The sequence below is a fragment of the Rhipicephalus sanguineus genome, chromosome 3, assembly GCF_013339695.2.
Source record: "Rhipicephalus sanguineus isolate Rsan-2018 chromosome 3, BIME_Rsan_1.4, whole genome shotgun sequence".
Lineage (NCBI taxonomy): Eukaryota > Metazoa > Arthropoda > Arachnida > Ixodida > Ixodidae > Rhipicephalus > Rhipicephalus sanguineus.
In genome coordinates this window covers 60,036,969-60,050,569 of record NC_051178.1, presented here as the reverse complement: position 1 = coordinate 60,050,569, position 13,601 = coordinate 60,036,969, and the positions used below count along the sequence as shown (strand labels likewise).

Genomic DNA, 13,601 nt, shown 5'->3' with positions numbered 1-13,601 from the left:
GCGCGAATTCAGTGCGGGACATGAAAGAACAACACAGAACAAGCGCTATGCCCTGTGCGTCGTGTGTTCTATGTCCCAATTTGCGCTCTGAACATTAGCAATGCCAAATTCAGTTGACTCTCCATTATTTCAAGCAACTCGCCTCATGTACGTTTGTTGTGTGAACTAGGGTGCAAAATAAAATTATAGTGTGCAAATGACGCTTCTTGTAATGTTGAAACAACTTCGCTGAATAATCTTATTGTCACAAAGACACCCTCGCAGAGGCGTTCTTTTCTTGTTGATTTTTTGTCACTCACCCGCCGAACCACACACGACCACCGCAGAGCAGGGTCTTGCGACGTGTTCAGGCTCGGCAGAATTGACAACACACACACGGATTCATTTGGACACCTTTTTTCATTTTATCGTTTTTCCAGGCGAATACAGTATATTATAATCATTCTGATGTTTCCTATTTACACGGCATTATTTACAAAATACATTCATATATGATACATCCAAAAATACAGCGAGCAAAGCAAGCGATTCCAGAAACGGGGCAAATAACAAACAAAAGAAAGAAGCAGCACATGTCTGCAGGAGACGCAGTTTTCGCAGCATCGATTGCCCGTCGATAGAATACAGAGAAAAGAAGGTGTGTTCGCAGAAGAAGCTGAAGACGCACGCCGACACGAACAAATCCGTACAGACGAAGAGGAGACCCACGTTGTACATGTGTACACTTACAGACACACACATAGTGCGACGCATCATCGTATGCGAATGTCCACTGTCGGTTACGTCATTTTGCAGAATTCAGTAACGGCAAATGGGGATTCAAACGCACACTTTTACGAGTGGCCTCGTTTAGCTTAAACAAGCAGGCGGTTAAGACAGATTCAGTCACGAGTAACACTTTTAAGACCTGCTCGCAACATCGCGAAATCGGGCGAAGCAATTGAGATCGTGCCATGAGTGAGACTTTACATGCTCGCTACTCGCACTGTGTTGCCAATCGCTAATATCACAGTGCGAACTCACGCATAACAGCCTAATAAAAACATTGAATAACGCTTAAGGCTGCTTGTTCGCGGCAGATCGTACAGTGGACTTTCGCTGACGATGACGAGCACTTCAACAGCGTAAAAAATTTATAGATCGACAAGAACTGGAACGCGGTAATTCCTTCTATGCTGCGCCAGTATTGGGCAGAGGACAAGGCCAAAAGAGGTTTGTTCTGTCACAGCGGATGAACAGATCAAACGTGGGGAGCAAACAAAATTCATCAAATAAAAGCCGCGAACCGGTGAATAAGAGTGTAGTACGTTACCAGCGTTCGTCCATATAGGACATGCAGTCATGGGCAGTGAGGACGGTCGGCATGTTTCTATAATAGATCTGTATTCCCTCATCGATTCCATTACTCTGATGAACCCCACGCTGACAAGATCCTCGCCTATTCTTTGAGCTCAAGATGACGTCAGGCGTACGTCACCGCCATCTACATGAAACGTACCTTAAAGATATTTTGCTCAGCGCGCAGAGAATTCCAGAGAAGGATGACTGCGCACTCACCCGCTCAAAAGTGCGACATTTTGCCAAACAATTAACGTTTCCTTTCTATAACGTTATTTTTCTGTCGCGTGTTCCCATCGTGTTTTTAGACACAGAAAAGGCTTTTCTTTGCTTGTTTACTGGTTTGGCGACGGAGCATCAACAAACTTCGGAAAGGTTGAGGATGCGACTGCACGGCGGTTCTTAGGCACGAAAGAACGTCCTTTTTTTTCTCTCTCCCGCTCTCTCTATCTCTCACAAACACATTCTGCAATCTTCAGTGTACGACAGAAAGACGAACAGAGAGGTTCAACAATGTCAGGCAAAGGTGTATTCGTTTTACACGCGGTACCGCTGTTCGTGGTGACACCGGTGTTACACGGGGACGACACCCAAACACACGCGAGAAATACGGCTATCAAGAAAAAAAAAAAGATACTGGATCGAGCGTTTACGAGAAACTGTCTTCTATAGGCACGTGGACAAGGGTCCGAAACAACGAGCACTGCGGGCAGGTAGCGGCAGCAACCAGTACTTTTTTTTTAAAGCATAATCACTATTCCTCGCCTCATAACCTTGTTCTTACGTTAAAGACAATATCAGAAAAGAGGTGACAGCAGCACACGTGTTCTCTGTTTCTTAGCGGGCCTCTCCTATGGAAGGGGTCGTATTATATAAAACATCGCCGAGACAAACAAAGCAAGGAATGGCGCACGAAGGTCGCCGGCAAAAGCCGTGTTGAGTTTAAACAACGGAAGACAGCGATGCAACCACAGTCACGGACAACGCAGCATTTTTTTTTCTTTTCGTAGGCTACACGTCAGGTGCAAAAATAGAAGAGGAAAAAAAAAAGAAACAAGAAAACGCCGCCACGAAATGCAGCTGCGGGCTAACGGCGTTGAATTCGCGCGCTGCAGTGTCGACAGATGCGCAAGAAAATGTCTAACGTTATCTCTTTTTTTTTTTTTTTTTTTCGGCGTTATGGGTTTTAAAGCTAAGCAGGCACGGAGTTTTCAAGGGCACACGCAAGCAACACGAGCTATGGCGAGGATGTGCGAAGACAAGACATTAAAGATAATAAAGGTAACAAACACGGGCTGCCTTGCTGTTGAACGTTTCTTCCTTTCGGGCACGCACAATATTTTAAAAAAAGTTTTATGAGCACGCTTTCGCCCTCTCCCTATCTTAATACCACAAAACGGAGTACCGAAAGGATGTGGCAAAACGAACGAACGCGACTGCCGATTCCCCATGTATGTATGAAGTTTGATTGTGTTTGCATTAAACGAAATGCATCGGGGCGTATCCGATTTATCGCAATTTCCGAGCGATTTGACTACGACGCCTGTCAGCACGTTGGTCCTAACACAAAAAGGTACATTTCATACAACGTCCGCGCAGCGGAGCTTTAAGAACAGAGAAGAAACGCAAAAGTGGCGCAGGATTCAGATAACGAAGGATAGATCGTGTGCACGATTTCGGCTAAGCTAAAAAGAAAAAAAAATGCTGTTACGCAAAGGAAGCAAGCGCAAAGGGAGAGAAACGATAGCGTAAATTATTCCGCATTTCTCGCGAACTTTTTGGCAGGATTGAAGCAACATCGACACTACGTGACTTAGGCGACGCATATGGCACGTCGGCTACCGCGTTTGCTGAAGGAGAAAACAAATCGGAGAAAAAAAGTTCCTAGAGTGGAGTTGAGATACGGACAACGCGACGATGCTGTGTCGCGATGAAGAACGCCTCGCCCCCACGCGGCGACGAAGAAAGACAAAAAGGTTCCTCAATATATGATCGCTCTGAACTCGCTTTAGCGTGGTACTTTCTTTTGCCCTCAGATGGGCCGACACACATACATTCACACACACACACAGTCAAAACTGCGCTACAACAGGGGACTTAGAAGAGAAGCTGTCGCTGCAACTTTCGCGACGTCTGGGTGCTTTCCCAGCGACGCGGGGATCCAGCCACCTTGCTGCGGCTTAAAACCGCGATGGCCATTACGGTCACCGTCAACACGTGCTTGCTCACTTCACGGCTCGCCGTAAGTTTGCACATAACCTTTTGTGCATAACCCCGGAATAATGTATGATACAAAAGAAGGAAAGAAGAACAGCGTCGCGTGCTTTGAAAGCTCTTAGCCAGGACGACACGGATGATTTAAAGAAGAAGAAAAAAAAGAACATCGGGGAAAAGCACATATGCCAGGCACATGTAATTATCGGTGACTGGGCTGCGAATCCATGAGGGTCAGGCTTAACTAGACGGCGTCGTGACGGAAACAGAGTACGCGGTTGGACTCCAAGGCTTTCTTTCAACGACGTATCGGGGTGCGGACGCAGGGGAATACACGCGGCGTTCTTGTGTTTTCGTTACAGGCAAGCCGGCAAAAACTTTTTCCCCTCCCCCTGCCCACAAGAGCAAACTTGAGTGGCACTTGTAGGTGTGTAAAAGCGGCGGTTTGGACATCTCGCTAGACAGTTATAAGCAACAACGACACACCTTGTACAGATAGCGATGGCGGAATATCCGTGCGGGGACATCAACAGGCGCTTATGCAATCGTATGCGATAGAGACATAGATGCTCACAGCGGAGAGATAGACACGCGCCATGGGCGCTCCTCGGGGATTAGGGCGCTATTTGTAGTGGGGAGCATGCGCGACAACATATAAATAACGGCCAGGGGAAAGCCAAGCGCTTAACAGTCCCTAAAATGCCCTTCTCGGTTTACTTCCCTTCCTCTGTTCATTTTTTTTACAGGAGCATCCTCGGACGCATAATAATCATCATCATCATCAACACAGACACATCGTGGAGCTAAATGTATACACATAGCACACACCATCATGGGCACACAACGCGGAGACAAGCAACACACTCATTAAAGGCGGGTAGCCCAGTTTTCACAGGTGTCGGGAAAAAATGACTGCAAATGGAATACGGCACAAACCCGCGGCGAACGCCGGAGGCAATGAGGGGAGGGGGGGGGAGGGACCGCTCGAGCGCACGCACACACCGCGTGGCCTTCCGCCGCACCCCTCTCCCAATGCCGGATAAAATACGACACGGCGGCGAGAAAATCGTCCGCTGAACTTGCACAACGTCCCACGACACGGAACACGCCGCAGCGGCGACAACAGTCAGTGGTGGCAGGAGGTAAATGTTCCGCGCGCCCGTCGGGCAAACTTTGTCCCACACGCAAACTCCAACCAAGACTGTCCGCTGTCTTGCTCGCGGTCGTCGTCATCATCGTGCCGATTCGAAGCGTCCGTTGCGGCGAAGGCGACACGCAGCACAGCCCCCTTAAAATGACACACAAACACGCGCGTGCGCGCGGCGCTAACGCGTCACGGTTTCGTTCAGAGTCTGCACAGCGTGCTTCGCGAGCCGCGCGCACTTTGTTGGCAAGCATGTTGGCGTGTCTCTACCCTGGCGCCTGCGCCAGTGATGGTCGGTGGGGGGGGATGTGTGTGCCTGAGGCGGCGGGACGTCCGTGGCTTCAGTGGTCGCGACGTACGGGTCTCGCTGTTCCGGCGTAACTGCTGTGCGCTCGGGCGAGCTGTGGACGGGAGGGTGGTCCTACAGGGCGGCGACGACGACACCTCAGGTTGGTGGTAGTGACTACGTGGCGAAAGGGAAGGCGATGACGTCATGTAACACCGTCGTTCATCGCGGGATTGGGTTGTGGAGGCCGAGGATGCTGCGCACGGTGGCGTCAAAGCGGAGGGCTTGCACGGGGGACGCCGGCGGCGAAGGCGGGGACGACGCCTCCGGTGTTCCGCTCGACTCCGCGGCCGTCTCGGCGTCCAGCCACGGTGTGGTGGTCTTGGCGCGAAGTTCGTGCGGGGCCAGCGCGAGAATCTCGACGGCCGGGAACCGTTGCCGGAACTCTTCGGCCGAGATGCGCAGGCGCTGAAGGACGTCGTCCAGTCGGACGCACTCGCTGCAGCTGCAGAAAGTGAGAAAAAAAAACAATGATAAATATACGTGACGAAGCCCACTTTGGACCCGAACACTATGCAAGGGATATGCGGAAGAAAAACCTTTGATCGCCTCAAAGAGGAGGAAAAAGAAATTCACAAGGTTTGCAATCTTCTGTACTGCGTGCATGCCCTGATTGGCCGAAACAAACCAGGCTTTTGCCACCAACAACGTTGCACGCATTTACCTGTACTCATAGAATACAGCCATGTGGGGAAAGGAGCGGGGGGGCACACCAGCATAGACGGCCTATCTGAATCGCTCCAAACGCCGAGCTTCCGGCGAGCGAGCGCTTCCTGCGAATTGCGCCCACGGTAAGGCGGCGGCGGCAGGCGCGAAGGCTGTCATTATTCTGTCATTAGGGTCGTGCGGCGGCAGAGAAAAAAAAACGTTGAGGCGCCGTCGACTCTTCGCGCTCTCCTCTCGCCTTCTCCCTGATCACACACGCGCGGTACTTCCCTCTCACCCACGGCTTGCCACCCTCCGCGTCGCACGCGGCCTGCACGCGGCAAATGTTGTACAGACGACCGCCATGCAGCCTCCAAAAGCAATCTGCGCCCCATCGCTGGGCTTGGGAGAGAGACCTGCTTCCTTTCAGTTGTTTTTTGTCTCCTTATTCTTCACCGGCTCCTTTGCACGCACGACAGCGACCCCGATGTAGCGTGTTCCTGCACGGCGCGGCATCGTGCGACGTTAGCAAGCGTCGGTCTGAAGAAAGAGAGGGGCGCCGCGGAAGACGTCGATTACGCCAGGAAGACGAGCCTCGTTGGACGATCGCCAGTGCACAGGCACAACTCTTCCCCTCGTGCGGGCAGCTTCCGCGTCGATATCTAGCTTATATAATTTTTTTTTTATCCTTGCGTCAGGAGCGGACGTAGCTGTCGTCGTCCAAGTTGTACGAACATGGGCGACTTAACCAAGAGCGTAAGAGCACGCGGAGGGGGCGATAAACTGACTGCCGTCCGCTTCGCTTAGCAAGTCTTTTGGTACACTGCGACCGTATAAGTGCGCGAGGTATAGACGCAATACCCCCCCCCCCCCTCCCTCCCTAGTACACATACACCGCCTAATGCAAACTTACAAGCCGTTAAGCGCAGATAACACTGTATTGGCGATTGGGGGGTGCGGGGGCTAGGACATGGCTGGAAGATGTCAACGAAATCGCGCCTTTTGCCAGACTACTGCGAGTAGGCGTGGGCGGTCCTGACTAGACCTATAACTCGAGCTTTAGCAAATACACGGTTTGAAGAGGCTTACCTTTGTTCCGACGTGCCCGCCAGGTGTGGGCTGAGCCTGTAGGTGGCGATCTGCGCCGACTCGCTCACTTGGAAGAGCATGTCGTCGCCCGAGTCCTCGGCGGGCGCACCGGCCAGGATGTCGAAGCCGGTGTCCTTCGGGTCTGCGAGATGATGAAAGAGCTTCGGTGAGGCATGTGCGACCACTGCAAGTCTCGTTGTGCGTAAACTTATAAATTTTAAGACATCCAAACGAATTATCTGCCGCGAATGTCGCTGCTATATTGTTTCTTACGCTTCATTTACCCCCGATTATGGTACGGAATTCTCTAAACGACTCCTCTATTTACAAAGTGGCCGACCACTTTTTCATTTGAGTCCAGCATATCATCCCAATCGGGCGCCCATCGACAGCGGACCGTCCACACGGCACCTTTGGCACCGAACAACGAATCATTTGCGGCTAGAAACGAAGAAACAAAGCCACCTAGCTCGTATGCACGGCGAATGCCTGAGTTTCGTTAATAGGCTAAAAACGTAGTAGTAAACTGCCAGGCGAATGACCGCACGGCTGATTATTGGAAACGTGGAGCTGCTTAAACTTGCCGAGCCAAGGCTATATACGAGCAAACCTTACCCATGAAAGAGGCCGTGCCGGCAAAGTGCCACGCTAACACGGGACTTCCGTCGATACTCTCGCCGGCCATGTCGGAAAGGAAACCTGCAGGTAAAATAAAAGGGAACGTGGTTAGACAAGGTCACTTACTTGTGGAACAGAGTTCAAGATCTACACACGAAGAAAATTTCCGTGCTGGTATTTAACCATAGTCACGGGGATAAGCCCGACTTCAAACAGACAGCACTTTAGGAGGAGTACAGATATGGGTTCCGAAAACCTACCTCTGAGCAGTTCGACCATGATGGGCGATCTGGCCAGTTCGAGGGGAGACAGACCGGAGCCCGTAGTGAGCGTAGCGTCGGCACCGTAAGACAACAGCAGCCGCACCATCTCAACGTGGCCTTTCTCCACGGCGTCATGTATGGGCCTGGAGAGACAAGAGGAATCGATCATGAGACGCTGTTCACCTTATAAGGACACAGGCAGCATCCAGGTCAGATTTTACTAGAACAAAATCAACGTCTCCATCTCTCAGAGGTTAAAGCCACGCGGTTTCTCGCTATGTAATTTCATATTCCCGGAGAACAGGGCTTACGCAGTCACTCGTGCACAACAAGGAAAGAATGGAGCATGGCGTTGACGTTGGCATAGTTTTATTCAAGGTGGGAAATAAAGAGCGCACGGCCGCTCTTTTTCCTGCTGTGGCGGTTGAGAAGTCGACGTTATGACGTCATTTACAACGAGCAATACTGGGCACTGTATCCAGCGCACATCTATTTTTTTTCCTCCGTACTTAGTCTAACAGGGGAGCGTGCGCCTGCGATTAAAACAGTCTCTATGAGCCACTACTTTAATAAGGAGAAGGCGCTTTTTATTACTATTGTAAGGTCACAACGGTCCGTTCTCTCAAATACGGCGCCTGCCGCCTCGCTTCGTGTGGGACACGTCGCAATAACGGAAGCCGGGGAAAGTAAAAACAAACAAACACTGCAGCTGGAAGTGACAAGAAGCAGAGGCGGCAAAGAATGGTCGGTCAGAGCGGCACTAACGCCCACACGAAAGCGCTCGCTTGCGCCACTCCCTCTCCGCTGTCCTTTCGCATCAACTGCCGCGCAATCACACACACAAGAAAAAAAAAAAGAGACAAAGACGGCCGTCAGCGAGGGCTCATCATCGAGCGAAGGGGCCGCGTGCGGCGCCGATGCACACACAGCGCCGCGCCAGCCAACGGCAAAAAAGGCAGCAGCAGGGGACGGCCGCGCCACGCGCGCACAATAAACAAAGGAGGGGAGGAAGGCCTCGCCGCTCCGGCAGAGCGGAGCAGAAAGCCTCGACAACGGCGGTGCCGCCGTACTACATGGCCCACCATCTTTTTCTTGTTTCTGCGGCGACGCGGCGTCGGCGACGCTCTATTGTGTTCGGCCGCGCCGCACTGCTCTCTTGTGTTCTCCCTTCGCGCATCGCCGTCGCGCTGTGACGGTAAAAAAAAAAAGAGAAAGAACACCAGCCGTGTGCCCGCAAGCATGCTAGAAGAAAGATAGGGGTGGGGGGAGAGTATTGTTTCACTTGCTTTCCCCTCCGCAGAGTGGGCGAACTCGAGGAGGGCATCGAAATGGCACAGTGATCGAGCGAAGGCTTGCCTGTCAAAGGATGCGAATCGAGTAAGTTCACAGAAAAGGCGTGCGTGAGGTGTCGCGCGTACGAGACAGACGAGAAATAGAGAACAAAAGAGAGACAGCGATGACAACAAAAAGTGCTGCGATGTAAGCCGACAGGTGCGACATTCACAAACGCCATGCCACGCACAGAAAACGAGGAACAAGATGCGACGTTTTTGTTTTCGATCTCCTCCCTTTTTTTTCTCGCTACGGAACACTCTTGCAGTCGCCGTTTGCAGAAACACTAATTAAGCGACAGTTTCGCCGCGATGTGCACGCACGATAAGCTCCAAATCGTAGAAAATGTTAGGCCGTGTAGACACGGACACAAGAGACGGGAAAAAAGACAACGGAGCTCCATGAGCTGCGCTTTAAAGTATAGTCTCTCGCCTTATGTGCCACTGCCAGCCTCCGAGTAACATAAGAGTGCACCTAAATGACTCAACAACACATGCGACCGGTGTGGTTTCGGCAAACAAAAGGAAGTAAGGCAGTGACCAATCATCACTCTTTCTGCTTGAAAGAAAACTACCAAAAGAGCACCATGTACACACAAAGGGTCGAGGAAAACAAAGTACAATGAACAAAATCTCTACGGCTGGGAAGGGCTTGGCTGATGCGCGAGGCGAAGACAGGACACAGAAGTGTCTTGTCTACAACCTTCTCGACTTTCTCGCTCGTATAGGGCGAGCCGTGCATCCAGGGAGCGGCGGCATTGTTTCCCACCGCCACTTCGGACATAAACAAGAGGATATATGTCTCCCGCTGCGATATTATTCATCGCACTAGACAGACAAGACAAGAAAGCTGGCTATTGTCCCAAGGCACAGCAGGGGGGGTCTACCTGCACGACTCTGAACGCGAGCTGCGGAAAGCCGCGGCCTCCTAGTAGTTGCACGGCTTTCCTAAAGGCGCTAATCAGTGAAGTAGCGTGAACGGCCCCGTGTGCAAGTATTGTTCCCGTTCATTATATTCTCGATGTTAAAAAGCCCCGACAGAAACAACGTCAGGAGCACCTGCGGACAGGTTTAGCAAGGCTCACACAGCTCAGCTATATTATTGCGATATCAGACGGCACAGAATCGGCGGCAGATCCGAAATAGAAGTTATAAAAATGCAGTATGATAGAGGTACTCGCAAACGCACACGGCGATATTGATTAAGGTGTTGAATACCTGGGGCCTAAATGCGAGTAAGTGCGCGACCGCTCACATCAATTCCGAGAGAGGTTTCCATCTAGCGCAGCGAGGGAGAAATTTCGGAAGCGGCGACGAGAAATGGCCGGCAGGCGATCGGAAACGAAGCAGCGACAAACGAGAAGCCGGGCGGGCCGATGAATCATGGGCACCCAGAGAGGCTAGCCGCAACGCGCGCACTCGCCCGTCGGCGGCTGCAAAAGCCTCCGCGGCCCCAGCGATCACGCGGCAGCTCCCACCGCGACGCGAGGCCAGCTCGGTTTTTTACGACCGGAGGGAGCGCAAACGGCCGCAGAGCGTAAAAAAAGAGAGGGAGAAAAAAAAAAGGCGCAGCGGCCAGCGAAGATGGAACGGAGGCGGCGGGCGCCCCGCGGAACGAACGAAGCAGCGAATTCCACGAAGAAAAAGCACCAGAGGTTGAGCGAGGAGAAGCACCCGTCAAGAGAGAGAGGCGCAGAGAAGAATATTAAAAAAACAGATAGAGTGGAGAGGAGAAAAGATCCATCGCGCGCGTCAGGGAGCGGGGGCTGCGCGTACCCGTTGGGCCGAGTCGCGCGGAGATAAAAGCGGGTGCACACGCCTTGCCTCTCCAACCGTGCCCCCTCCACCACCCTTCACAGCCTAGCGCGATCCGGAGACTCGCGAACAGGCAGGGAGCCCCGACGGGCCGCGCTGCTAAGTACAGGCGCTGCCGCGCACACGCAAGCTCGAGAAACGAAGTGGGGAGAGCAGACACCGCTGGGAGCCGAAGGCTGCTTGGCTCCACTGCGTGAACTGCCAGAGATACAAAAAAAAATGGGGGGGGGGGGGGAGCAGCGAGAAAACGGGCGCGAGAGAGGAACGTGGCGCTTTCAGGCTGAGGGGAAATTGGTTCGCGAAATCAATAACAGATGGCGCGACCTGTCGCGTTTGCCTGCCGCTCGACACGGCTGCCAGGAGCCGAGCCAGCGTGAGCGGTCCCCCCGATAGCGGTGGGAGCGATTGGTCTGTTGAGGGGTGGGGGGGATGAAAAGGGGGGTAGTGGGGAAACTATTCGTGCGGCAGCGGCGCGCAGCTTTCCGCGTTGTTTGCTCCGTGCGAAAGGCAGCCGTAATTATCGGCGAGACGTGAGCGCTCGCGCCGCCGAGAGACCCCCGCTTGGCGCAACACGCCTCATGGCGCAAGCCTTGGTTCTAGCCGCGCCTCTCTCTTCACCCGTGCAACACCCGCACGAATACGCGCTGGTTGGGAAGCCCAGCACGACGGCAGCGGAGAGCCTCCTCATCCGCGTCGCGGGTCCGCGAGCGTTGTCGCCCTGATTGGCTCTAGCCAACGGCCCAAGTTGCAGCCCCTGCTCGATTGCACAGAGGGATAGGGAAGGCAGCATCGCAAACACAGACGGCTCGCGAGGTTCTGAGTGGAGGGAGCGCACGTCCTTTATCCCCGGGCGCCAGTTGTTTGTACACCGCCGGGCGGGCTCCGCTCGAGAAACTCGTATTTCAGTCGCTCCCCCGCCGCCGTGTGCTGGGCAGAGTACCCTATCTGCCGGCCACGATAAAAGTCACGTCCGGCCGCGTCGACCGACCGGGCAGGGAGGGCTGCCTATCGTCGGGGCATCTGCCGCCGCCGCCCCTTACAGCTTTCCCCGCACTGAGGGTCATTCGAGCCGCGAGCCAAACGGCCATCTGGGCCGGATTACGGCTAGCGCCGGACTGACGCCACTGGCGCCGGGCAATCCAGCGCGTCGTTTTCCGAATCGGAGGGCAAACTCCCCCGCTAAACTCGCGAGCCCCGCCATCGGCAAGGACGATATCAGCATTTATGCGTCGGCTGCGGCCTTTCGTAGGCTAACCATAGGTGCGTGCGGCCCTCTTTATGAAAGTGCGACCGTTCAAGCTTTGATTCCCGCTTGCATGCGTAAAACATTTTATGTCTCTCTTTTAATGAATTCTCCGGTGGCACGGTTGGCATACAACTCGTCGGACGTGAAGATCGAGCTTCCTTACCATACCGCATTGCAATCAAACGTCAGTACTGGCGCTAACTCGGTAAAGGCCCGTGCTGTCTTACAACACTGCAGAATCATCGTGTACGCACATAATCGAGAACGCTACATTGTCGTGACGTCACACACTCACATACTACTTTTGGATGAAAACCAGGGCAGGGCTTTCCGCCTTCGCAAGTCAACTGAAAGGCGACTAAAAAAAAGGGGGGGGGGGGTACAGCGCGCTGTCGCTGGTGCTGCCAATTAGAGTGAAAGGCCCACCACCGGCGTTTTAGTTGTATATTAGGTGCAGCGGCCTCACATCCAGGACAAGGAAAGAAGAGGAAAAGGGAAGCCGACACATGCGGTGCCTCGTCGTTCCGCAAAGAGCGTCAGCCCGTTGTTTGTTCTCCCCGGATATATATTTTTTTTTTCCCTGTTTCAGTCCAGCAAACGAAGCCCCCACGTCAGCAGCGGCTGCGCACACGGGCTTCCTCTCCGTGTGGGATTACGGCGGGCCTCTCCGAGCCAACTCGTCGGTGCGCGGCGATAGTGCGTCGGCAAAGGAGGGAGAGGACGGTTGGCCCCGCGCGCGAAGGTCGGTGTTTACGCACCGGCTGCAGGAGCAGCAGCGCCGTCGGCAAACTTCCTGCCAGCGCACCGCCGCCGCCGCTTTCCCCCGACACGCAACCGCGCTGCACCCCCCCCCCTCCCCCGAGAGGAGGGGAACGCGCACGTGCCGTTGACGACGGAGGTGCCGTGCGAGCGACGCCGCCGGTGAAGCTCCGGTTGCGACGGGAAAGAAGAACCGACGCGCGCACGCAGACAGGAAAAAGAAAAAGGAACAAACGGCCGCGGCGCGATAACGACACTGACCGAAGCAAGAAAGCGCGAAAAATAAAGCATAGCGCTCGCCGTCGGCGGGTATGCTTTCGAGCTGAGCGCGACAGCCTGGAGCGATGTTTGCTGTCAAGCTCCTGTATTTTATTCTTTGCAATAGCTTTCGCTTTCCCGGCGATTCAAAAACTGACGGCCTCGAAGGGAAACGCGCGTGTACCATATTTTCCTCAGTTTGTTAGGCAGGCTAGATTTCTTTTCCTGCACTGATAGCCCACAGCACAAAGGCCTTAATTGTTATAGCTTTTTTTTCGCTCAGACGCACGTACGAGCGGGAGAGAGCTAGATTTCCATTGAAACATTTGTTCAGCAAATTCGCATAGGATACCACATGCACAAACAAATGCGCAAACCAATGTGCCACGGAGGCGAAACCGCAAGGGCAAAATTACAGAAAGCGACAATTGCACAACACGAGCAGTAGGTGGGAACCTAGCTAAACTCTTTCGGTGGTTAGTCCAGCTCTTGAATCTTCTGACGAGTAAGCAGACAGATGAAAAACCGAGACGAC

The 13,601-nt window shown here is 53.3% G+C and overlaps 1 protein-coding gene across 1 annotated transcript in view; it reads right to left on the bottom strand.

Moving 5' to 3' along the window:
* Nucleotides 1-380: 380 nt before the first annotated feature.
* The window catches only part of LOC119385505 (serine-rich adhesin for platelets), a 58,047-nt gene continuing 44,826 nt past the window's right edge, over nucleotides 381-13,601 (bottom strand). Inside the window, exons 5-9 of the mRNA XM_049414009.1 lie at nucleotides 8,423-8,522; nucleotides 7,655-7,800; nucleotides 7,392-7,475; nucleotides 6,777-6,918; nucleotides 381-5,487 (exon numbers count right to left, since the gene is read on the bottom strand). Coding sequence (XP_049269966.1) covers nucleotides 5,205-5,487; nucleotides 6,777-6,918; nucleotides 7,392-7,475; nucleotides 7,655-7,800; nucleotides 8,423-8,522 — 755 coding nt within the window. The 3' untranslated portion in view covers nucleotides 381-5,204. The remainder of the gene's footprint in view (nucleotides 5,488-6,776; nucleotides 6,919-7,391; nucleotides 7,476-7,654; nucleotides 7,801-8,422; nucleotides 8,523-13,601) is intronic.